Source organism: Pogona vitticeps, chromosome 15, assembly GCF_051106095.1.
Source record: "Pogona vitticeps strain Pit_001003342236 chromosome 15, PviZW2.1, whole genome shotgun sequence".
Lineage (NCBI taxonomy): Eukaryota > Metazoa > Chordata > Lepidosauria > Squamata > Agamidae > Pogona > Pogona vitticeps.
The window spans coordinates 13106157-13131863 of record NC_135797.1 but is presented as its reverse complement, the minus strand read 5'-3'; the positions used below and the strand labels follow the sequence as shown (position 1 = coordinate 13131863).

At 46.6% G+C, this 25707-nt stretch overlaps 2 protein-coding genes and 1 long non-coding RNA gene across 5 annotated transcripts in view; 2 read left to right on the top strand and 1 right to left on the bottom strand.

Annotated features, from left to right (window-relative positions):
• F11R (F11 receptor) overlaps positions 1-16526 on the top strand; it is a 32278-nt gene extending 15752 nt beyond the window's left edge. Inside the window, exons 4-10 of one of the 3 annotated variants that reach the window (XM_078382257.1) lie at positions 271-414; positions 1394-1596; positions 2856-2958; positions 5654-5761; positions 6383-6389; positions 7165-7213; positions 8702-10338. In XM_078382257.1, coding sequence (XP_078238383.1) covers positions 271-414; positions 1394-1596; positions 2856-2958; positions 5654-5761; positions 6383-6389; positions 7165-7213; positions 8702-8737 — 650 coding nt within the window. In that variant the 3' untranslated portion in view covers positions 8738-10338. Of the gene's footprint in view, positions 1-270; positions 415-1393; positions 1597-2855; positions 2959-5653; positions 5762-6379; positions 7214-8701 lie in introns of those variants that run through there. The other 2 variants (XR_013539444.1, XM_078382256.1) reach the window with 2 other exon arrangements.
• The window catches only part of LOC144584948 (uncharacterized), a 94144-nt gene that overhangs the window by 47034 nt on the left and 21403 nt on the right, over positions 1-25707 (bottom strand). The window lies entirely within an intron of this gene.
• LOC110088114 (intelectin-1) lies at positions 13143-24173 on the top strand. Its single transcript, XM_020810228.3, has 8 exons — positions 13143-16925; positions 19011-19203; positions 19849-20001; positions 20850-21097; positions 21983-22141; positions 22407-22527; positions 23006-23109; positions 23875-24173. The coding sequence occupies exons 2-8, from the start codon at positions 19143-19145 to the stop codon at positions 24025-24027; spliced, it is 999 nt and encodes a 332-aa protein (XP_020665887.3). The 5' UTR covers positions 13143-16925; positions 19011-19142; the 3' UTR covers positions 24028-24173.

Here is a 25707-nt window from a genome sequence, read left to right as displayed (position 1 = left end):
AAAGAAGGCCCTACCTCTTGTAGTGGATTTATGAGCCCACCTCAGAGTGGCCACCGGGAGGAGCCACAGCTGGGATGATTCTGTCGGTCAGGCAGATGATGTTAAGGAGAGACGCTCCGACAAGTAACAAGGGCCCAAACTATGGAGAGCTTTGTCTATGAGTGTCAGGACCTTGAACCTGATCACAGGCAACCAGCGGAGGTCGGCCAGAACCGCACTTTATTTCCTGAGCTAGCTTTGCCAGTGTTTTTCCCCCTGTTCTGTCCACAGATGGCTACAAGGACCGTGCTATTTTCTATCCTGGTGAGATTCATCTCAAGTCGGTGACACGAAAGGATTCCGGCACATATACCTGTGAAGTCCTTAGCAGTGATGGCAAGTTCTCCGAATCCCAAGTGGAGCTTGTTGTTCAAGGTACACCTTTCACTTGAAAAAGCCAAGTAAGGCAGGATAGCCTTCCATCTCTCTGAAACAAGGTTTTGTATTCATCGTTCTTTGAAAGCGTAGCCTCCGTTATCACCTCGGTTTTGCCTCTACCTTCCTTGGCTCTCCAGCAGTGTCATGGCTGCATCCTAGGGGATCCTCAGAGTTTGGTGAGGACCTTGGAATTCTTGCAGAACAAAAAGCTAATGTTTCTGTACTTCACCTTGAATTACAGCAGAGTATTCTTAAGTTCCTCACCAAACTGCAGATCTCAGGATTTCCTAAAGTGGAAGGGCTATGGCAGTTGAAGTGGGATACCTCCACGCTAGCTGTCTCATAGGCCTCTGATGGGATGAACACTCAGCGATGTTCATTGAATCACATAATGATTTGAAAAGGAGCCATTCAAGTCCAATCCCCTGCTTAAGGCAGGAATCCAAGTCAAAGTAGATCTGGCAGAGAGTTGTACAATTTTCTCTTGAATGCCTCCAGCACCGGATTGCTCATCACCTCCCAAGGCCATTGGTCCCATTGTTGTACTGCTCTAACAATCAAAAAGTTTTTCCTGATTTCCCAAGATGCTCTTGGCTTCTGTCCCCCTGCAGTTATGTCTGTGGCAACCATGTTTATTTTCCTAAAATACTGCATGTTTGGAACTTCTGGTTCCATTTCTTATTGGTGGCTAAGGTTTGTTTAAAAATTACTAGCCACTTTCATGTGCCATGACTCCCCGGTGCTTTGCAATCTGGGAACAGGAACCTGCAACATCCTGGCAAGGGCACCCAGCCCAAGACCCTCCAAAAGCTGTCCTCTGTTTTCTCAGCTGGTGCTGCTTGCGTATTTTAAACTGTTTTAGCCACACTGAAAGTTGCCCTCAGAAGCCACTAGTCTGGCCCAAAACACAAGGGTGTGTTGACCCAGCGTCCCGGCGCTCCTTTCCCTTCCGTAACCGGCTGTCTTGGCCCTGCAGTGCCGCCCTCCAAGCCAAAGGCCCAGGTGCCTTCCGTGGTCACCATTGGCACCAAAGCTGTCCTGAAGTGCGTGGAGACGGATGGCAACCCGCGCCCCACCTTCAAGTGGTTCAGAGACAACATCGAGATGCCCGCAGACCCACAGACCAGCACCTTGTTCAAGAATTCATCCTATTCCCTCGACGAGAAGACAGGGGTGCTGGTAGGTTCTTCAATGTGATGTATGGTGCAGTGAGGAGTCGTTATGTCTCAAAGGGAGAGAAAATTTGTTTTGTAATTGAAATATTTTCTCCTCCTAAGAGGATCCCCTCGATTTAGCTGGTGTAATTTGGTGCTTTTCATTATTAGAAAGTGATGAAGTTCTGCTAGCAGTAGACAAGAGGGCAGGGAGCAGACATTCCAGTAAAAACAGAGATCAGAAACTTGACATCTTTGGCTACAGTTCCCTGAATCTCCCTGGTCATCATAGCTATTGATCATGCCAGCTGGGGATTTTGGGAGCTGTAGTCCAGAAGCTAAGGTTTCTCCCCTCTGAACAGAGGTGTCCACAAGTAAGAAGCCAACGAGGTTTGTCATGCAGGGAAAGTAGCTGCTTGGAGGAAGACAAGAGTTTGTTTCCTCACTGAGAAACGTTCTCATTAATTGGGAAGGAGGAAGATGAGAATTCCTCTGAAATGTGTGAACACAAAAGGCCAAGAAGAAACACCACATGTGTGTATGACACAATTCACAGTTGAAACCTTAGAGATTTCGCACACAGATCCACAGGCCTATTCGTTCCCACAGGGTTGCAATATTTTGTTAATTGATTTGAAGCATTTTGGTTAATTAAAAATGCATCCTCCGTAAAGCGACAGATTTTCTGAACATTTAAAAAGTGACTTGTGAAGCGAGGGCTATTTTCCCCCCTTAAATGCAGGTGACAAGTGTCCTTTTAGAAGAGAATGACTCTCAGAAGGCCTCTTTGAAGTTCTTTGCTCAGAAATGTGTGCTGCCTCTTACGCAGTGGCCTCCGTGTTCGAGGCTCAGTGTGGGGCTGATGGAGTGAAGCCTGTTGTCCTCAAGCCTCATCTTTTGGCCTTTCCTGGAGGCAACCTCTTGGCTATTATGAGAAAGAGGTTGCCCGATGGGAAGTCTGAGCATATCTGCTTTTAAACTCCTCTTATAACGGACAAGGTTCATTTGGAATCTACGTACATGCGTTCAATGTGTATAAATCGTATCAGCTGGGTTTTTTTTAAATGCACATGATTAATTGGCTGGGATGGAGTTTTAGAGGAATTCTCCTAGAACCATGTAATTTGGAATTATCTGTATTTGCGGAGTCCTGGAGCAAAGAGCCATCCCAGACAGCCTGGGAAGCAGAGAAGACAACCATTTCTTCCTGCTTGCCAGCGACCAACTATTCAGCACCCTCCCTCTCTCTCTCTCTCTCTCTCTCTCTCTCTCTCTGTCCCTTAGGCTTTTGAGCCCGCAACTGCCTTTGACACTGGAGACTACTACTGCGAGGCAGTGAACAAAGTAGGGTCTCCTCAGAAGTCAGACATCGTGCACATGGATACTAGTAAGTAGCCAGTAGCTCTTGTTTTCCTGCTCTCCTCAGGAGTCAGTCCTGCCTGGTGTGAACTTTGGGGGTGGTGCCTTTTTTTTTTTTTATTTAATTTATATGCCGCCCACACTACCCAAAGGTCTCTGGGCGGCTTACAGCATTTAAAATACAATAAAGATATGTACAATTAAAATACAATTAAAATATATATAAAATTGCCATCAGACCCACAGTTAATATTATTTTAGTTAAAAGCCTTCTGGAACAGGAAGGTTTTGACCTGGCGCCGAAATGTCATCAGCGTCGGCGCCAGACGAATCTCAATCGGGAGGGCATTCCATAGTCTGGGGGCAGCTGCCGAGAAGGCCCTTTGTCTACAAGCCATCCCTCTTACCTCCTTGAGGGATGGCTCTTTCAAAAGGGCCCCCTGGCTAGATCTTAACTGCCGGGTAGGCTCATATGGAAGGAGGCGGTCCTTCAGGTATCCAGGGCCCAAGCCGTTTAGGGCTTTATATGTCAAAACAAGCACTTTGAATTGGGCCCGGGCAGCAACTGGTAGCCAATGTAACTTGTACAGAATCGGCTTGATATGTTCCCTGGCGGCCACACCACTCACCAGCCGCGCCGCTCGATTCTGAACCAGTTGCAGTCGCCGGACCGTCTTCAAAGGCAGCCCCACGTAAAGCGCATTGCAGTAATCTATACGGGATGTTACCAGTGCATGTGTAACTGTCATGAGACTCCACTCGTCCAGGTAGGGCCGTAGCTGGTATAGTTTCCGCAGCTGGAGGAAGGCGCCCCTGGCCACCGAGTCCACCTGGGCTTCCAGTGTTAGACTGGGGTCCAGAAGCACCCCCAAGCTGCGGACCCTGTCCCTTAGGGGGAGTGTAACCCCATTCAGGGCAGGGAGATGGCCCTCCAGCCTGTCTGGCGAAGCACCCACTAACAGCACTTCCGTCTTGTCTGGATTGAGTTTCAATTTATTGACCCTCATCCAGTCCATTATCAGGTCCAGACACGAGTTCAGGACAGAAACTGCCTCACCTGGATTGGTGGAAAACGAGAGGTAGAGTTGAGTGTCGTCAGCATATTGCTGACTCCTCAGCCCAAACCTCCTGATGACCTCTCCCAGCGGTTTCATGTAGATGTTAAACAGCATGGGGGACAGTATCGAGCCCTGAGGAACCCCATGACATGAATGCCATGGGGCAGAGCAACTGTCCCCCAGCACCACCCTCTGGACACGGTCAGCCAGGAAGGAGCGGAACCACCGTAAAACAGTGCCCCCAACTCCCAACCCAGCCAGCCTATCCAGAAGGACACCATGGTCGATGGTGTCGAAAGCCGCTGAGAGGTCCAGGAGTATCAACAGGGTCACACTCCCCCTGTCTCTCTCCCGGCAAAGGTCATCATACAGGGCAACCAAGGCAGTCTCTGTACCAAAACCCGGCCTGAAACCCGATTGAAATGGATCCAGAAAATCCGTTTCATCCAGCAGCGCCTGGAGTTGCCCAGCCACAACCCGCTCCAACACTTTGCCCAAATAAGGGAGGTTCGCTACTGGTCGGTAGTTAGCCACCAGCCTTGGGTCCAGGTTTGGCTTTTTAAGGAGTGGTCGAATTACCGCCTCTTTCAAGGTGGTAGGGACCACTCCCTCTCTCAAAGAGGCGTTCACGGCCTCCTGGACCCAGGTGCGAACCCCCCTGGCTGATCTTCTAATTAGCCAGGATGGGCAAGGGTCGAGCGGAGTTGTGGTAGAACGGACAGATCCAAGCACGCCTTCTGCTGTTGCCAGTGGAGAAAGCTTCTAAAATTGGTTCACTGTGACCAAACCATATGCCTTCATATGTGACACCAGTGGTTGTTGTTAAGGAAATAAGAGTGCTCTCTGTATGTGTGTGAGAGAGATACACACAGGCATAGTCCATGGAAGTCAACTGTCAAGTAAGCCATCCTGGTGTCTTCTCGTAGCCTTTTTATTTACTTTGGAAAGGCTGATGCTTCACCTTCCTGCCTGCTTTACAGTATCATTAAAAAGCCTTGTCATAGAACAATGAATAAAATTAAATGTTTTGAAGATGAAGGATAGTCCTGGAAGTAAATCAGACCAAGAACAAATGTTTCCCTGATCAGATGCTTTGAGGGCTTTGCAGGTTGTGGAAAGCAGCACATGGAATCTGGTAGAAGGAAAAAAAAATGTCATAAAAGGAAATCTTGAGCAACCCACCAATGAACTGGGATCTGATTTGGTACAACTGGCTTTAATTAATAATATAAAGGTGCATTCATGTATCCATGCACCTCATAGTCTGTATATAGATATATCACACTCAATTCAACAAGATGCTCTCAGTAGATCTGGAGAGTGACCTTCCATGAGGAAAGTGTAGTGTCTGAAAGAGGGCATCCTATTGTCAATGAGTCACAAGCCTGGAAGATCAAAGCCTCGGCTCACGTGGCAAGCGTCTGTGCGTGGTGGCAGATCATTGCTTCAGACTAGCTGCTCTCCATATGCAGAAGGGCAGCTCAGTGAGAGGGGAGGGTGGAGGGGAGGGGGCTGATACACACACATACCCCTTCTCAGGTGTGCCATAGGTTGAACAGAATCAGCATCTTGGGGTTGTAGTGATTTCCTTCATCGTGTAGGATGTGCCAGTGTGTTGCTGAAATGTTCTCAATTCTTTCTCTCCTCCTGCCCCGCCATGCTCAGGCAAAGTAAACGTGGGTGGCATTGTGGCAGGTGTGGTGGTCCTTCTGCTCCTGCTGGGTCTGGTGATCTTCGGCGTCTGGTTCGCCTACAGCCGAGGCTACTTCAGCAGTAAGTAGCCAGCAAAGGTTTTCTATTTCTGGATGGTAGAGGAATTCTAGATAGTTCAGAAACACTCTCCCACTCCCCATGGCAAAGGCAGATGCCCTTCCAGCAGTTGGGACTCAGTGGTCCCACACCTCTGGGTATGGGGAGAGGCAAAGACCATTTGGGGGGGGGCACAAACCTGCCAGGAGTTGTACCAGTCCCTCCAGATGAAATGGAAAAGACCAGATTTTCTGCTAAACTCCCATCCTAATTTTCTGCTGAAATAAGTTATGGGGGTCAAAACCTGAGCTGTAGAGGAAGGGGTGCCCCCAAAATACAACTCCAGAGCTTTGGGCAGACTTCCAAGTGGTCCAAGACCCCAGATCTGTGCCTCCTCTGTTCTACTGTGATCCACTGCACCATGGTGGTTCCCTTGTGTGGGTCTGGATCTCTGCTCCACTTTTTGTCAAGTGGATTGCACATGTGTCTCCGTAGGTGGCCGGGTGGAGTTGTGTTTTCTCAATAGGTTCATGTCACCATGCAGGCTAAGATGGAAAGGCAGAGAGTGCTTGGCGAGGAGCGTGAGTTAAAGCTTTCCCTGTGGGGCTAATGTCCCTCTTTTTCCTTTGTTTTCTCTTTCAGAAGGAAAAGAGTGAGTAGAAGCTCGCCCAGTTGGAGGTGTTGGACAGACCGTCACCTTTCTGGCCAGTTACCCGTCTCCCCAACTTGCACCAATCCTGACCCAAAGCTTTGTCCAAGATGGGGGAAGGACTGGGCTTTAGGAGCTCCCAGGGTACCCGGAGCCCCCGGGAGACCCGTGAGAGTGGCCGAGAGGAAAGACGTCCCACAGGGTCTGCCCCCAAGACTGGCTCTCTCAGGCCTTGGAAGTAGCAAATGATAATAACTAGTTCCTTGCAGCAAATTCCTTTTCCAGCAGCAAAGGTAGAACCTATTTACATGGGGACTGTAATGTAACAAGGGCTCTCTTGAGTCCTTTTGTGGTATGACTCTGAAATGTGAGTTAGTTTTCTAGTTCTGGGGCTGTGGCCTCCTCTAAGCAGGAGAGGGGGAAGATCACACGGCTCCGGCGCTGCCTTACAATGCTGCCCCCTGGTTTGTGAGGTTTCGGCAGGAAATGAGACGACAACAGAGTAGGCTTTGTGCTTAAAGGTTTGCTTTGAATTGCTCTTGAGAAACAGGGAAATAAATTATTACGCTATAATTACAACTGTAATACAGGGTGGGTGTGCTTGGAGCTCTAATTGTAACTATCTGCCCTTGTAAATGTAGCCTTCCAAGCTCTAGACTCTCTGATGTCAGGGACTCAGGGACTGGTGTTTCTCTCTTGTTGCTCTGTTTCTCTTTCTTTGGGGAAAAGGCTGCTTTTAATCCTGTTTCTCTCCTCTCCTTCCCCAAACCTCTTCTAGCACCACCAATAAGAAGGTCATTTACAGCCAGCCTTCCAACCGAAGTGATGTAAGTAGAACAGGAACTTGATCTGCCTTTCCCCCGCCCCCACCCCCCATGGGTTTGGCCACAAAGGCAGCCACAGTTGCAAGTGGTGTCTTGGTTGCCACACAGTAATGGGGTTACAGTCTCTTGCTGTCAAAAACATTGTGTGGCACCTTAAAGACTACAGTAGGATGGTTGCATCCATGGTATCAGTACCTGCGATTTCATGTATCAGCTGCCTGAAAATAATAAATTAAAAACACAGATATACTGTGTTTCCAATGTGCATTACCAGAACTGGCCACTAGAGGGAATCAGAAACTACTCTCTCTGTGTATACAGGACTTCTTCTATATCCGCGCTTTCTGGCATCCACAGGGATGAGGCTTGGAACTGATTGCCTGTGGATGTCACAGTCCTACTGTATCTGCTATATTTTAATGTGAGCTTCTGTGGATCAAGTCCACGTCTTCTGATATCTCAGGAAATGGACTTGATCCACGAAAACTCACATTAAAATGAGCAGATAGTGTTTAAGGTGCTATGTGATGTTTTTGTGTCGTTGTGGTTTTAGTTTTGGTTTCTCTTTCTGATATGCTTGCACAGACTAACACAGCTGCTGCTTCAAAGTCCCTCGCTGGACTGTATTATGCACAACTGACATTGCTCGGCGGGGGGGGGGGTTAGAAGAGGGAAAATGGGTTCTCTAACCCAGAGTGGCTGAGTGGCTACTCAGCTGCTAGACAAAACTCCAAGCAGTCACCTTCATTGGTCCTTCCTGCGTCATATGGGGCCAGTAATGGCAAGTATTTATGCTTTAATTCAGCTATGTGGCTTTGGTCACGTGACCATTACAAGAATTCTGGTACATGGAGCCGTGTGGTGCAGTGGTTAAGCTGCAGTACTGCAGTCAGGACTCAGCTCACAACTTGAGTTCAATCCCAATGGGCTCAGGTAGGCAGCTCAGGACTGACTCAGCTTTCTATCTTTCCAAGGCTGGTAAATGGAGTACCCAGTTGGCTTGGGGAGGGTGTGTAGCCTCCTACATAATTAAGTTGTAAACTGCCCAGAGAGTGCTTTAAGTGCTGTGGGGTAGTATACAAGCATCATGCTTTGCTTTTGGTGGTGTGAGACTAAAAGCTTGGAAAATTTGCTTCTTTGGACTGAAGGCGCCCAGAATTGCCATGCCCCAGATGGCTGCTGGTGTTTTTTGGGCCAAAAAAGCAGTTTTTGCAACAGGCTGCCTTCAGAGATAATATGGGGACCATCAACCAACCTGCGGCTCAGGGCAGGGAAGAAGGGAAGACTCCACAGCTTTGCTGCTGGCTGGGCAGGCCAGGGCTCTTGGGAGCCACCGTTGGGGAGCATCTGGAAAGCCACCCCTTTCCTGCCCTCATTTAGAGCCATGAGGATGATGTGCCCTGAAACGGATGGGTTCTGAATGTGCACTGTACTCCTTTTTTTCTCCTCTGCAACTTTAAAAAGGCATCCCTTTGTCTCTCCATTTTACAGGGTGAATTTAAACAGACGTCTTCTTTCTTGGTTTGACTGCTGCCCTCACCCTGTCTTACAGCGTGTATTATTCTTCCTCCAAGGCTGTTGTAAATTTTCTTTACAGATCTTTGTAATTAAGAGTGATTTTAAAGGTGTTTTTTTTAAGAAAAGATTAAGTCTGCCTTGTTATTGTTGTTTTGAATGAGTGCCTTAAAGTCTACTGTCCTACCAGGTGAAACTTCATTGAACATCTGGCCATTGAGCTGCTATAATTCTGAATTTTGGACTCCTAGATGAATCTTTTGGCCACTGAAAAGTGACATCTTGTGATCACAAAGTGATTTATAACAAGATCACAACCAGTAGCTGTGAAAACATTGTGGCCTTCTTGGGTGGCTTGTTGAAGTCACCCACCCAGTCGTCGGGTACCTTGCTTTTCTTTTAAAGAGAACCAGGTAGTGATTTAGAGGCTGAACTGCTCCCCTGGAAGCAAGAAAAAGAAGAGACCAACGTGGAGCCAGATCTGACCCATACATCTGCTACTCTGCTTATGCATTCAGTTCTTGAGTGGGTCTAAACGGCATCTCCCTGCTGCTATGGTCCAGCGCCAAATCAGATGCAGGGTCAGCCGACAGAAGCCACTGGGTCTAATAAGGGCTTTGGACTGTAGCTGATCCTAGTGTGGTGTTTCTGTAGGGGGCAGGTGGGGAACCTTAGCCCTCCAGATATTTTTCATCTGCAACTCCCACCTACCCTTAAGGGATCATGGGAGTTGTAGTCCAACATATTTGAAGGGCCAGTTTCTCCACCCCATCATAGAGACTTGAGTAAGAGCTCTCTTTGTGATCAGCGTGTTTTAGACTTGACATTATGAACTTCTGTGCCTTTATAAATATCCATTGTGGCATTCTTGTACAATTTTATATGCTGGACACAGAACTAGAAATAAATGTATTTTGTTTGATCCATGGTCTCTGTTTTGAAACTATCTTGCGCTTTGTATAAAAATCACCAGTGTACAGTGAAAACCAAGAAGCTGTGCAGAGTTAATCCTCAACCAACATGGGTGCTGGTTTGCCATCCTGTCTTTTCCCTGTCTTTTGCCACTTGCGGATCACTTGAAAGTGGTTCGGGAGTTGTGGTTTGGGGGCAACCATACATATAAACTGAGGATGAGCCCTGGGACATATTTGGAAGACGTGGCTCCACCATTCTTTTCCATTAGGGTGTTGTGGCTGGGGCTGATGGGATCTGCTGTCAAACAGTGGCCATCAGTTGAACATTAGCTGACAGCACATAACGCCATCCATTTTGGATTCTGATTTCATGGAAGACTTTCTGGCAAAGCCGCCTCTATGGTGTCATCCACCAAGTGGAACAGTCTCCCCAATGATAGGTAGATGGTGGGTATATTTCTACCTCAACTAAAACCCAGTTTGTTTTTCAAGAGATTTTTCCCAAGTGTGCTCCTTGCTCCTTCTCTTCAACACTGTCAGCTACCCATGGTTTTGAATGTATTAATGGACAGGATTGTTTTGTTATTTTTAACCACTGGGTTTTGTATCTGTTTTTAATTGTAAACTGCTTTGTGATTATTATTTTTAGAAATGAGATGTCATCACAGAAGGGCTCTAAATTAAATGGATTTTGAACCACTTCAGGTGTCTTTTTTTTTTAAAAAATCCTGTATCTTAAGGCTGTTGCTGACATCACACTGGGATAGCCAACTTGGCCAATCGGGAGAGGTCCTGCATTACAACCCAGTTTCTATAGCAGCTCCAGGCCGGGCCAGAAGGAAGAAACTCTTTTGCTTCACCAAGAGCTGGAAGGGATCACCATGTAAGCTAACGGATCCTCCCCAGTGCCTCAGGAGAATGCCAGCCACCTCATCGCCCTGACTTCCAGGCACTGGCTGTTGAGCAGCAAAGGAAGGGAAGAATATGATGATGAAAACCGGAGGGAAAGGTGTTTCGTCCCGAAGGAAGGTGGGGCATGGAAGCCCTATAGGGAAATGGTGGGAGGGCAAGAGGGCTTTCTGTAGCTCCCATACTTGTAGGACTACATGGTTTCGGTTGCAAAGGATTTATCCCCCCCCCAGCTTTTTCTCTGTGTTGGGAAGACCATAAGCATCAATTCTCTAAATAAACCCCATCAACAGTTGTCTATTTCCAGCTGTTGTTTTTTTCATGTGGACACATGAAGCCCTGGTGACTGCATAGCACATGTAATCTTCCAAGACAGGTTTGGAAGTGAAGAAAGTGAACAGGGTTATTCTAGACAGTGTTACTATAATCTATGAAGACAAACTGATGAGTTCTCTCTTTGGGTGATGGTGCTTGGTGGTTTGAGTTCACCATAGTACTCTCAGTGGCAAGGATGCTTGGTTCCCCTCTCCTGAAAGATTGCCCTTAGTAGATTTTCTATGGGGGAAATGCATTCATATGGGTCAGTGTTTTATCATATGGTTTCTGCTCACTCACTGCCATGTGCTTACTTTTCGCGTTTCCTCTACAATCACAGAATAATGGAGTTGGAAGGGGCCTCTAAGGCAATCGAGTCCAACTCCCTGCTCAAGGCAGGAATCCCAGTCAAAGCAGATCTAACAGATGGGTGTCCGATTTTCTCTTGAATGCCTCCAGGGTTGGAACATTCACCACCTCCTGAGTTAGCTGGTTCCATTGCTGTACTGCTCTAACAGTTAAGACGTTTTTCCTGATACTCAGCCTAAATATGGTTTACTATAGCTTGAGTCCATTATTATATGTCCTGTACTCTGGGATGATCAAGAATGGATCCTGCCCCTCCTCTCTATGACTTTCAAGTATTTGAAAAGTGCTATCCTATCTCTAGGTTGACCACCATCTGTTGCAATGGCAGGAAAGGCGAAGGAAAGCAGAATCACACTGACGGAGGCACAGATCAAAGACCTTAAAAAAACCTTTGAAAAAGGAAGTTATTCGGAGCTCTCTGGCAGATTAGAAGAGACTCTGGCCTCTCTGGAGAATATCTGCTTAGATGTCGGTGTCACCGGGGAGCCTGGTGTTGGCAAGTCCACTTTCATTAATGCCTTCCGGGACCTGCACGAGGATGATGAGGGTGCTGCTCCTACTGGGAACGTGGCCTCCAATAAGAACCCTGTGCCGTACTCGCACCCAAAATATGCCCATGTCATTCTGTGGGACCTGCCAAGTATTGGCACACCCAATTTCCACGCTAAAGATTATTTAGAGGATATCCAAGTCTCCCACTATGACTTCTTTGTCATCCTTGCTTCCTCGCAGTTCACCTCCCTTCATGCCAGCCTGGCTCATTATCTGAAGAAGTCTGACAAAGACGTCTACTTTGTCCGCTCCAAAGTAGATGAGGACCTGGAGGCAATACGACAAACCCAACCCGCTGGCTTTAATGAAGCTGCTGCCCTGGAGAAGCTCCGCGAGGAGTGTGTGCAAGATCTCAAGGCTGCAGGAGTCAAGTCTCCCAAGATCTTCCTTATTTCCAACTTCCTGCTTAGTAGGTATGACTTTCCCCTCCTTGGGGAGACCCTGTGGAAGGACCTGGATCTACAAAGGAGCCACTCCTTTCTCCTTGCCACCCCTAACATCTCCCATCGCCTCCTGGAAAAAAAGAAGGCCGCCATGATAGAGCACTTGTGGCTAGTCTCTGCTGTAGCCTGTGGCCTCCAAGCTGAATCCATCCATGAGATTTCAGTCATCTGCAACGTTGACCTCCTGGTCAAGATGCTTCAGGGTTACTGCATCAGTTTTGGCTTGGAAGAGTCCTCTCTAAGGAAAGTAGCTGACCATGCTGCACAACCTGTTGAGCATCTCAGATCTCTGGTCAAGTCGCCATTGGCCAACGAGATCGCCAAAGAGCAGGTGGTAGAGTTGCTGATACAGGCTGCCAGCAAGCCGCCAAAGCTCCCGAAAGAACTGGTGACTATGGCCAGCATGGGGTTGTCGTTCGCGGTGGTCTATAATATGCTTAAGACCTTTGTGGACAACATGGCTGGTGATGCCCACAGAATCCTCGTCAAAGTGTTTATGAGCCAGAAGCCCAGAGGGGAATCAGAGATAGAAATCCCAAACGTCTCAGAGACAGAGAGGCCATCCTTATAGAGGGCTGAGGTGGCCTTCTTGTTCTAATGCACAGCACTCTGGACATGTTTGGAGGTCCATGGAGTGGGGGCCTGAAGACTTTCTGTCTTTGTGACTTCTGGCAGGCTTCCAAGCCACTTGCTGACATAAATTACCCACTGCTGAATTTTGATGATCTCTCAGCTTGAATAAATGACTGCTAGGTCAAAGCAGGGAGGACATAGAAAGCTGCCTTCTGTCAGGTCGTTCTGTCCATCGCTTCCTGTAGAGTCTTCTCTGTCTGACAGATGGACAGATTAGGCCTCCTGTTCAATCCAATATGGCTCCTGCCTTATTAGGGCCCGAGATTTCTCAAGAGTGGTGGCCCAAGTGTTCTCCAAGTGGTGCTCTCCAGCAGGCCAGGGTCCAACAACATCTTCTTTCTTGTGTTGCCTACTGACTGAGATGAAGGGATCTACTGCCCTGGTTGCGTATGTCCATTCTGACTGGTGGCCTCTAGTAGCTCAGTCATCCACAAATAAGAACATCCAGCTCTCTTAAAGCCATCTGAGTTGGCAGCCATCTTTTCCTCTTGTGGCCATGGCTCTAGTTTTAGATCCCCAACCCTCATACTTCCTAGCCCTCTCCCTCAGCATGAATCCACAGAAAAAGCACATTCTAATTTCCCCATTTGACACAGATCCGGAGAAAGAATTTTGAAAACTGGCTACAGAAGCCTTTATTGATGGCTTCTGTGGATGCAGATTTGCTGGTGGCCATTACAGAGGAACCATCTGCCGTCCTTCCCTTTCTGGCAAGAAGGAGGAAAAAGGAGATCCAAGAGGAGAAGGAAGAAGGAAATTAGTGCAAGAGTAGCAATCATACACGTAGGTCTAGAAAAGACAAGAGTGGGGAAAAACCACACTTGTGCCCCTTTGAGTAGATATTTTACAATGGGTCCCATAACCAGTGTAGACCACTTGCTACGTCTGTTCATGCTCTCGTCTGAGATCAGAGAAAGTGAAGCTTATGATCATAGCAACATCCTGTCCCCTCCTTTCCTTCTCTGAGTGATGTGATCGGCATTGAGTGCCATGTGCACTTAGGCTTTCAGTGGCCCACATTTAATTGTGTCCATCATGACCCCAGTCCCCATCCAGACATCTGTATGCACACAACAACGGCCTTCAGTCCGATCAACACATGGAGTCAGTGGTGCAGTGGAGACCCAGGTTGAGGGCTGGAAGCCCTGGGATTTTCCAAGGTGACACCACCTGACACTTCCTTAGATTGCTTCCCTGTTCCCTCCCAGTTTAGTTTTTTGGAAGAGAAGTGGATTTTCCCAGGAATTCTGTAAGCTACTCCTGTCGCAATGCAAAGTGTTTGAGGGTGATTTGACCCTGGTTGGGCAAGTAAGAGTAATTAGCTTTACAAAAAACCTGCTCCTTATTGGTTTATATGAACTGATCTAATTCCTGTCTGCATTCTTGTTATGGGCTGGTGGTACTTGGATGGCAGGCGGGGAAGGGGAGGGGACTATCGCGATAAGCCTCCACACTTCCAAATTTTAGTTCTGACTCTGTGCCTGCTAAACAGATAACTATTAGCATTATTCAAGTGAGGGAGGTCTTTGAGGAAGAGCAGATGCCACATTAGATGAGATTGCAGCTTTGCATTTTGAAGCATAGCTGCTTTAAGAAGTAAAGGGTGCCTGGTTATCCTTCAACGAGGTTTAGAATTTTCATAGCTGTGCAAATTAGCTTTCTTTGGGGATTGGTCATCAGGAGGTAAACGAGAGCTGCTTTGAAGACTGTGGGTCTCTGAAGGGAAAAGTTATCCCCTTTTAATTGAATAGGTGGCATTTTTTTTCAATTTCAGCCCACAGTTTAGAGGGCTGGGGAGGGGAGGGACAGCCTGGATTCCTCTATCAGACCGCATAACATTGGGAGGGAAACAGCAGGGCAAGTTGTGTAACATCACACTGCAAACAAACCAGAGTGTTTGCTCTGTGGTTGGTATTAGGAAATTTGGATACCCTTCAGGGTGCAGCTACTTTGGTGTTAGCCAGCCAGTATCTTCCACCACAGTTTTTTGGCACATTGGTATAAAAAGGGGCTACTGGCCGACTTTAGATGTTTGCCCCATTTTGTATGCATATGGCAGCAACTGCATTCGCTGACTGAAACAGGACGTCCTGGGCCTGCTGCTGAAGTGGGCAAAGCCTTCCTGCTTTCAGACCATCCCCACTTGCCTCCAAGGTTTCCCAGGGGCTCTGATGAAATCAAGGTCTCCTCTCAAAGAGCGGGAAATGGAACAATGCCTGACCTCGCTGCCCTTCTGCCCAACTTCCAGGAAACCTTGACACAGGCTGAGCCTGCAGGGAAGTCCAGGACTGGGAATTGCAAACAGTGGAACCAAAGACAGAATGTCCAGGGCTGACAAAAAAAAGGGGGAGAAATGCAGCCCTCAAAGCACCATGATGCTGTCCCAAACCAAAATTATGTGGACATTATATTCTTTTAGCTTGGGGCCAGCAGTTTCCAGATGTTTGGGGCCTCCAAAAAGTGACATTCTGAAAGCAGAATGTTATAGTGTCACTTACTTTTAAATTCACATTCAGCTGGCTAAATCTGAAATGGTGAGTGACTCAGCTGGAAGAAAGGCTGAGTTAGCAGGGGCCAAACATGACTCTGGACACACCCCATTTCAACATGGTATCTAAATTTATTTCTTACTTATTTATGGAGAACGCTCAGAAAGTCCCTGCCATTTCTGATGGAGAGATGCTCATACAGACAGATCTCTTTCTGCAAGATCACAATAGCCAGGATTTGAATGATAGAGAGGGATTTGTATGAGATGTGCGGAGAAGAAAAGATTTTTAAGAAGACTTGTTTAGAACAACGGAAGATCGACCTATGAACCTGTTTTTGAGGACCATCTTGTAGTTATAGCAAATTCCATTAGATGGCAACAGAGCCTTTGAAACGGAAAATGAACGAGGTGGGCTATGCAGTCGAGATGGGCACAAACCGGTTCATGCCCGTCTCTTCTGTGCAGTCCTTTTGCAAAAAAAAAAAAAAAAAAAAAAAAAAGGACCATTGCCAATTAGCACCTTCTTAGCATCCTGAGGCAGCTTCTGCTTCTGGAGTTCGATGCAAACAGAGCTCTCTCTGCCCCTACTGACGCTTGCAAATAGTCCATTGGACAGCTACAGCAATTTCACCCTTGGAAACCCAGTTTCTGCAGGCGTGAATCACAATGGTCTATTAGTCAGGGTTTCACCACCCAGGCTCCTTCTTCTCTTTTTGTTTACCCTCTGTATTATTTCCATTACAACTCGAGACCCTGAGATCTCAAGTCATTGGTAATTGCGAAACTCCCCACCACACCCTTTGGAGTTTTATTACTCTTTGGACTTATGTTATTCTAGTTTCCTTGATGATTTCCTACTCTCAGTCTGTTCCACTCTGCTTGCTTCCCTGATGATCCATCTTCACCTCCAGCTGACAACGCTGGCTGCCTATGATTTAGGTAGGAGTCTTTTCTCCCCACACCAGGAGATTCAGGCTACAGTATTCCCCTGGGTCTCCTGCCATAATTCTAGCCACACTTGACTTAGTTTTGTGTCCTAAATCAGCTGAAATCGGTGTGCTCAAGGTGATGATGGGTGGTGTCGTTCTAGAATGCAAGTTATCTCTGACCTAGGATTTTCTGTTGCAAAAGTGTTGGTTCTTAGCCAGACAGGAAATTCTCACCTGGGGAACCCCCTCCCCTTACTTTACAAAATACATATCTCTTCTGGAAATAACTGCTTTAGACCAGTGGTTCTTAACCTTGGGTTACTCAAGTGTTTTTGGACTGCAACTCCCAGAAGCCTTCACCACCAGCTGTGCTGGCTGGGGTTTCTGGGAGTTGCAGTTCAAAAACACCTGAGTAACCCAAGGTTAAGAACCACTGCTTTAGACAATGAGCACATTTGTTAATTATCCATCTAACCTCTTCTATTCAGCATATGCAAACAGATCCTTATATGTCATCTGTTAGGGTCTGGCTGTAAGCCACAGGGAAGCTGAGCTCACACACACAACACACACACACACACAGCAAGGGGTTAATAAAAGCAGACCAAGGAGACTGAACGCAGCAGAAGAGCAGAACTTCAAAAGGTGAGCTATTGATTACTTTTTCAGTTAAACCATTGCAAAGAAGGACTGTTCAGGAATTGTATTAACTGGCACCAGTAGCTACGTCTGTGTACCTGTGCAGAACTCAGGATATATACAGCATGATCTAGAAGCCAGGCAGGTTGAAGTGTGGGAGAGACGGAGATGTAAGGATATCAGATATACAAGAGTGGGACCCTTGTTCCTCAAGGCTCCTTCTGGCCTTCCTTCCCACCATCATCACCATCATCCTTCTTTTGGGGCCTTGCTTAATTATAGACCTGGAAATCTAAACCTTTATTCTGATTCCAGAGCCAGGCTACTTACTGGCTGGCCAAATTTCAGGTACTGGCAAATTGAGGCTTTGCATTCCTGAGTGACCATTACGTGACAATTAAGCACTTTTGTTGTTGCTGTGCTGTCAAGTCACTGCCAACACATGGCAACCCCATGAACAAGCAATCTCCCAAACTGTCCTCAACTGCCCTGCTTTTGCAAACTCAACCCTGTGGCTTCCTTTAGGGAGTCAGTCTATCTTGTATTTGGGTTCCCTCTTTTCCTGCTGCCTTCCAGCTTTCCCAGCATGACTGCCTTTTTCAAGAGATAATCCTCCCTCCTCACGATATGCCCAAGGCAGGGCAGCCTCTGTTTTGTCATTTTTGCCTCCAGAGAGAGTTTATTTGCTCTGGGACCCACTTGTTTGTCTTTCTGGCAGTCCAGGGCCACAAAGCTCTCCTCCAGCAACATATTTCAAACAAGCCAGTTTTTCCCCCGTCAGCTTTCTTAACTATCCAGCTTTCACATTTATGCAGTTAGACTTTCATATGCACACGGGTTCCTCTCTCTCTCTCTCTCTCTCTCTTCTAATAATATGAATTATGATTTTCATGCCACCTTTTACTGGGTCCGTCTTAAAGATTAGAGCTGCAACTTGGTGCTGCAACCTGGTGTTTGAGCCATCTGACCCGTATTTTACGCACGTGTGGGTCTGTATCCCTTAACTGGAGTACAAGACAGAAAGCGGAGTCAAGGTTTTGACCTCCTGAAACAAGCTTGTCTGCTTTGGAAGAGGTAGCCGCGTTACTCTGTGCAAGCATCTCAGGCAAAATCCAAATAAACAAAACAAAAGCAAAACAAAAAGAGAGGAAAAAGCATGCAACACCTTAAAGATTAACTACAGTATTATATTTTAGTGTGAGTGTTCGTGGACAAGTCCACATTGTCAGACATTTATTTATTTTTTATTGAATTTCTACCCCGCCCATCTAGACCAAAGGAGGAAGAAATGAAAGCCTGTCTGTGTGACACACTGTGGAAATGTTGCAATGTTGAGAACACATTATCCTTCTGCAAACAGCTAAAATCTGCTTGAGAAACACCAATTGACAGCCTTGCCTGCCCTATTTCCATAGAAAGCAATTAGTCAATAGCAATGAATCTTGACTAGGGACGGGTTTTGTGGCAGTTGTAGACCAAACACAGAACTCTTCGGAAGTGTGGCATGGCACAATTTAATGCCTTTCCTGTTTAGACAGGAAATTCGATATGATGGCCTTTGCCATCTGCTCCAGATCTGTTACTGTGTAGATCAGTATACGCCTGTAATTCAATGGCTTTATAGAAATAAGAAGTTTCTGTTTAATTGCACCAGGTTTTTGAATGCTTAGCTGAGAGTTTAGCCAGCTACTATTCTGGGGCAAGCTACAGATGTCCAAACAGATAAACATAAACACAAAAAAGATAGATAATATAAATCATTTTAAAAAGTAGTTTTTTGTTATATTTTGTTGTTGTTAATGAGTTTCTATTTGCTGTGCAACTTAAATTTCTGGAAAGTGGTTTCAGGCCATGAGAAGGATTTGTTGCCACAGGCTAACTGCTTTCTAGATGTATTTGCCTTGGTAGGACTCTTTAAACTGCTTACTCAGATATCTCTCCTGTCTTTCTCCTCTCAAGGCTAAACTACACAAGATACTGTATATACAAGTAGTGCTCCTTTATCTGGCAAAAAACATCTAATTGTAAGAACATCTTAAAAGCAAAAACCTGGTTAATCACTGCAACAATTGATCATTGCCACTTTTGCAGGTCGCATTGCCAAGAAAAGCATATCAAAAGAGTTTGTGTCACTGGACAAAGGCTGTTCTCACAGCAAGGAAATACATGTTTCCCTGAACATTTATTTTGGCTCCCTTTTTTCGTCCTCCAAAAGATTCCACGATGAAGTATTTTGTTCTCTTAATTCAGCTCCTGGCTGTCCTTCCTAAGGGAAAACTGACCAGTAAGTATGTGCTGCTGATTATGGCAGCATTTTTTCTTTTGAGGGATGCTGTTTTTTTAATTCTATATAAATATGGCCCTTGGCATGTTCATAGAATAATGGAGTTGGAAGCGGTCTCTAAGACCATAGAGTCCAATCCCCCTGATCAAGGCAGGAATCCAAGTCAAAGCAGATCTGACAGATGGCTGTCCAATTTCCTCTTGGCTGCCTTCAGCGCTGGAGTTCTCAGCACCTCCTGGGGTCAGAAGTTCCATGGTTGTATTGCGTTAACAGTTAAGAAATTCTTCCTGATTTTCAGCCTAAATCTGGCTTCCTGTAAATTGAGCCCATTATGACATGCCCTGCCCTCTGGGATGGTCAAAAACAACCCTGCCCCTCCTCTGGATGACAGCCTTTCAAATATTTGGAAAGTGCTATCTTATCTCCCCTCAGTCTTCTTTTCCCAAGGTATTCAGTTCCTTCAGTCATTCCTCCTAGATTTTGGTTTCCAGCCCCCTGACCATCCTTGTTGCCCTCCTCTGGACATGTTCCAATTTGTCGGCATCCTTCTTCAGCTGCAACCAGTGCAGAGTGGGGGGGGGGGCTAGCACCTCACGGGATTTCAAGACTAAATGCTTGTATTTTCAAACTCTGTTCCCTATGCAGGCTGCAACAGCTACCTCAGCTCAGTGAAGCAGGATGTCCTTAACCTGCTGATTAGCTGGGAGAGCAAGTCCGGCTTTCCAGACGAGGCAGGTCCATCTAAGAAGCTTCCCCGGAGCTGCAAGGAAATCAAGGATGCCTCTAAGTGGGCTAGGGGTGAGGAAAGCAAGAGGTGGCTGACTTATGGCCCATTGAATCAACAGCGTATATTAGAATAAAACCACAGTCCTCTCTCTCTCTCTCTCTCTCTCTCTCTCTCTGTCTGTCTGTCTGTCTGTCTGTCTGTCTGTCTGTCTGTCTGTCTGTCTATGTAAAATACTTTTATCCCACCTTTCTCCTTCAAAAGGACTCAAGGCAGCTCATACAATTAAAAGACAGTATTTTGGCAGTGCCCAGAAGTGTCTTTGCACATTTAAAACTACAGTACAGTAGTGTACCAGCTTCGTCCATTTCTTGAGAAACATGATCTGGCTATGGTGACACATGCCTTAGTTACATCCCCGCTGGATTACTGTAACATGGGGATGCCTATGGAAAGTGAAACTTTAGTGGGTCCAAAACACAGCAGGCAGATTGCTAACGGGGGGGGGGGGCTGATTACAGGGATCACAGGGATCACATAAACCCCTCAACCCACCCCCACATTACAGCAGCTTCAATGGTTGCCCATCTGCTTCCGGGCACAATTCAAAGTGCTAGTTCTAGTCTATAAAGCCCTAACGTAGTGTGAGCCCAAGCTGTCACAAGGACTGCATCTATCTCCCTTTATGAGCCTGCTCGAGTGTGAAGATCATCAGGAGAGGCGTTCTTCTCGGTCCCACCACCCTTACAGGCACTTTTTGTGGGCACGCAGGAGAGGGCCTTCTCTGTGGTTGCTCCCAGACTTTAGAATTCCCTCCCACTGGAGGCCAGGATGGCCCCGTCTAGGCTGTCCATCCACAAGCAGGCAGGGATGTTTCTCTTCGGGCAAGCTCTCTTTTGACCCACAAATATCTTTTTGGCAGATGGCTTGTATTTCCTGGCCACGGAAGATGGCGAAGTCTACCAGACTTTCTGCGACATGAACACCAACGGAGGTGGCTGGACTTTGGTGGCCAGCATTCACGAGAACAACTTGCACGGGAAATGCACAGTAGGGGATCGTTGGTCCAGCCAGCAAGGCAGCAATGCCAACATCCCAGAAGGTGATGGAAACTGGGCCAACAATTCCACTTTTGGTTCAGCCGTGGGCTCAACGAGTGATGACTACAAGGTGAGCCTTTCCACAGAGAGACAACAATGTTAGAGAAGAAAGAAGGGTGCTTACTTGGAAACGAAGCCTGCTAAGACCAATAGGGCTTGGAAGTGTCCGAGTGTGTTGGTCAGCAAAGGAAGAGAATGCTGGACTTGGTAGGCCAGTGTTCTGATCCTACTGGGGTCCTTTAAATGTCTGTATCATAGCAGGTTTTTATGTGCTATTAAGTCGCCTTCAAATTAGGGTGACCCTATGAATGAGTGATCTCCAAAATGCCCTGTCCTCAACTACCTTGCTCAGCTCTTGCCAACCCAAGCCTGTGGCTTCTTTTAGGAGTTCATCCATCTCGTGTTTGGTCTTCCTCTTTCCCTGCTGCCTTCCGCCTTTCCCAGCATGATGGTCTTTTCCGGATAATCCGTTCTTCTCCTGGTGTGCCCAGGTGGACAGCCTCAGTTTCCACCTCTTTGCTTCCAGGCTTGATTTGATCTAGGACCCACTTGTTTGTCTTACTGGCCATCCAGGGTATCCTCAAAGCTCTCCTCCAGCATCACATTTCAAACAAATCCATTTCTTCCTGTCAGCTTTATTATTAACTGTCCAGTTTTCACACCCATACATGGCGATCGGGAATACAAGAGTGTGGATGATCTTGGTCTTGGTCTCCAGCAACACAACCTGACACTTGATGATCTTTTCTAATTCCTTCATTGTTGCCTTTACTAGTCCCAGGCTTCTTCTGATTTCTTGGCTACAACCTCCATTAAGACTGATGACTGAACCTAGATATATTTCAGTTCTTCTTCTTAGCAAGGTTGCATTTCGGGGTATTGTACAAAAATGCTAAAATGAAAGCACAGTCCCCCCCCACCCTTTGCTGCTGATGTGCATTTTTTTTCCACCCAGAATCCTGGTTATTATGATATTGTAGCAAGAGACCTGTCCGTATGGCACGTCCCGAACAAAACCCCCATGCAGAAATGGCGGGACAAGTCACTCTTCAGATATCACACGGAAACAGGATTCCTAATGGCAGAAGGTGGCAACCTGCTCCGGCTCTATGAGGTAATGGTGGCTGCCTGGTGAGTCGCTGTTTCTTCTAGGCTGCTGACTCAGTGTTTGGTGACAGTGACACCAGCAGAACATAGTGCTCCAATCAGCGGGAATGTGATCACACGATGCCTCACATTGCTTCACACTGGGCCCTGATTAAATAATAATTACAGAAAAATGCAATATTCTTTCCTAGATGGTCTGACTTTTGTGGTGGTGGTGGTGGGGGTTGGGATGCCACAAAACCAAACGAATTGTGGCTTGCTTCTCTTTTCAGAAATACCCAGTGAAATATGGTATTGGCAGCTGCCCAGCGGACAACGGGCCAGTGATACCCATCGTCTTTGATGCTGGTAATGCCCAGAAGGTAGCGGCGTATCATGCTCCAAACGGACAGCGTAAGTCTTTCTTCTTGTCCTTCAGTCCTGGAGCTCCTGATCTGGCAACATTCAGTGTCACCAGGATTGTGACCAGGATGCAGGTCCTAAGAGAAGGGGCACTAGCAGGGCTCAAGGGTGAGTCGAGAGAGTCCTGCCAATTACAGGACATCCTCTGCCAGTCTAAATCCTGCTTGCCCCCTCATTTGCCCTGTTATCATCATCGGTCATTCATACTCTGTTTTGTATTTCTGAAACTCAGTAGTTCAAGCTACACCCTGCCTGCTCTTGGTCCTCTCTTAGGGATGCCATGTAGATGGAAAGGGGACAGGAAGAAACCTTGCAGGACAGCACGGATCAAAAGCAAAGGATGCTAGAATAAACAGACAGCCTTTTCTTCTTAGGGGTGCACTACTTCTAGATACAGCATCAGCATCCTGTCTAAAGATTCTATTCCCCCCAATATTTTTTTTTACGGTTTTGTCCTTGCTCTTTCCAGGAGAGTCTGTCCCTGGTTTTGTTCAGTTTCGAGTGTTTAATTACGAGAAAGCCGCTGTGGCCCTGTGCTCTGGAATTAAAGCCACAGGATGTCACACAGAACACGTGAGTCTCCTGCTGTTCCCTTGAACTCATTGCTGTCAGCTGTCCTTCCTGGCCTGCTTTTTTGTTTATTTCTCCCTCCCCGTGTTTCTGAAAGAGTTTTACCCTTGGCATGCACATGCTTGCATTTAACTTCTCAAAAAAATCTTTCGCATATTCCCTGGCCTTTCCTTCACCCTCCCAACATTTCTCATGCTTGGCTCTTCTCTGTAAAATCCCTGAGTGGCTAGCACCTCTCCACAGAGGCATAGTGGGATTCGAACTCCCAGCTCCTGTCTCTGCAGACAGGTGCTCCAAACCATTAACCTTTGCCAAGCTGTTGATTATATACAATTCTCCATATATCTGTGAAGATTCTCAGTCATCCAGGTTATCTGGAAGATGAGTCATGGCAACTGGACTTCTTTCTTGTTAGGTCGAAATGTTTCGCTACTTGTCCAAGTACCTACTTCAGTCTGAAGACTGAAGAAGCTACTTGGACGAGTAGCAGAACAAAGTCCAGTTGCCAAGACTCAACTTCCAGATAATTCTCCATATAATTTTACAGTTATAGACCCGCTACAGTGCTTGATCTTTTCATTCTTGTCTTTATATGTTTGTATTTTTCTTTTCTACCAGATCGATAAACATTCACATCAGTCTTTCCTCAATTTCTGTGATGTTCAATTCTGTAATTTGCCAAGAACATCTCATTCTGTAGGTTTGGCTTGTTGGTTCCTCCGCATTTCTATCATATATTTCCCCCTTTTCTCCTTTTTCTCCCCCTAGTACTGCATTGGTGGAGGAGGGTTTTTCCCAGAAGGAAATCCTCGGCAGTGTGGTGACTTCACTGGCTTCGACTGGAGCGGTTATGGGACCCACCAAGGCTGGAGTGCTTCCAGAGAACTAACTGAGTCCGCAGTCCTGATTTTTTACCAGTGATCAGAACAGAGGCCGTTTGCAGAAGCAGAAGCATCAGGACTCCAAATTGTTTACAGGTTTTTAAAATTAAATAGGGATATTAAACTTTTCCTTGAGATGCACAAACTTGTGATGGTCATGTAAATAAAAACAGTGAGCGAGCACTATGGTCTGTGTGGAGTTGCTTCTTCTTTATATGATAACAGAGTGACTGTTGGACTGCTCTGGGCTGACATGAGGTTTTGTTTACTGCACACTGCCTCTGTGTCCTGGTTGAACCAGCAGTCATTCATGTTGAAATGTTTAATTATCTGAAAGTGTCTAAATGAGACAGCCAAATTGGCAATATTTTCTCCTTGTGTCACAGAGCCCACCTGTCCCCCTCTGCCCTTTCACTGCTGCTGATTCATCCGCTGTCAGCCATCACAGCAGGCAGGAAATCTGGGCACATGAATTAATCCCAATGTTTGGTAGCACATAGAAAATTGTTAGGCACACACTCATGTCACACAAAATGCTTGACCCTATGAATAGCAATCTACATTTCTAGCAATGGTTTCTTGTTAAGGGAGGACAGATAAATTAGGTCAGACAGGGGATTAGTTTGCAAATCTAATTGTTCTGGCACATATTTCTCAGGAGATCTTGGTGTGGGATGGAAAACAAGCTAATTGGCAGAAATCCATTTTCCTCTTAATGTCTAGTTTGACCCTAAAGAACAGGAGATTCCAGATTCCCTTAGGACACTGGGGTTTTGTTATGCTTGTTTGCTTGGATCCTTTTGTGACTGCCCACTGGTGCTAGTATGTCCCACTCTGGCACTATGGTTTGGTGGGATTGCAGTCAATGAGATGCCAGAACCAATGGGCACCATTTATTTGACACCATTTTTGTCTGAGTGAATAATTATAGCTGACGGGGGCGGGGTGTATGATGGCGGGGGTGGTGGTCTGGATTGCAACTGGGGAAGAAAGGAAGAAAAGAGAGAGAGAATAGTGATAAGAAAGTGTGCAGAAAGGATGGATGTGTGGAATTATTTATGTGTGGAAGCTCTTATATCCAACCATTAGGGTTGCCCAGTCTGCCTTTACTCCTGGAAAATTTCAAGGACACAACTAGAGGAGAGGACGGCAGGGAGCTGTCATGTTATGGAGTGGAACCTGATGTGCAGACACCAGGGATGTTGGCAAGTGTTTGGGTCCAAATCCTGATGCTGAGTCCCCTTCTTTAGTACCAAGTCCTGAGTCCCAAGTCCCTAGGAAAAATAAGCTTTTATCACCGGGGGTGGGTGGGTTCTGAGTCACAAGTCCAGTCTGAATCATTGAAAAAAAAAACTGAATCGAGTGCTTGGTGAAACTTAAGTCTTGGTATGACTCGAGTCCCCAGACCTGTCCTATACAACCTCTTAAACAAATCCTACACATGCAGCACATTGGCAGATACATTTGTGCACTGAGCCCCAGAGCCTGTTAGAGGTAGGGGGAAGAGGGGTGCACAGGCATTAACACCACTGCAACCAACATTTCTCTTTCTTCTGTGCCACTTGCTCTGAAATCTATATCTCCTTACCTGGAGCCCTGGGGACGCCTAGTTGCTCTAAGAACTTCAGCCCAGAATCTCAGATCTGACTACTCTTCCTGCCTTTCCTCTCATGAGCTAAATGGATCTTGGCCCCACCAACTTTATCTGCAGAACCCTCAG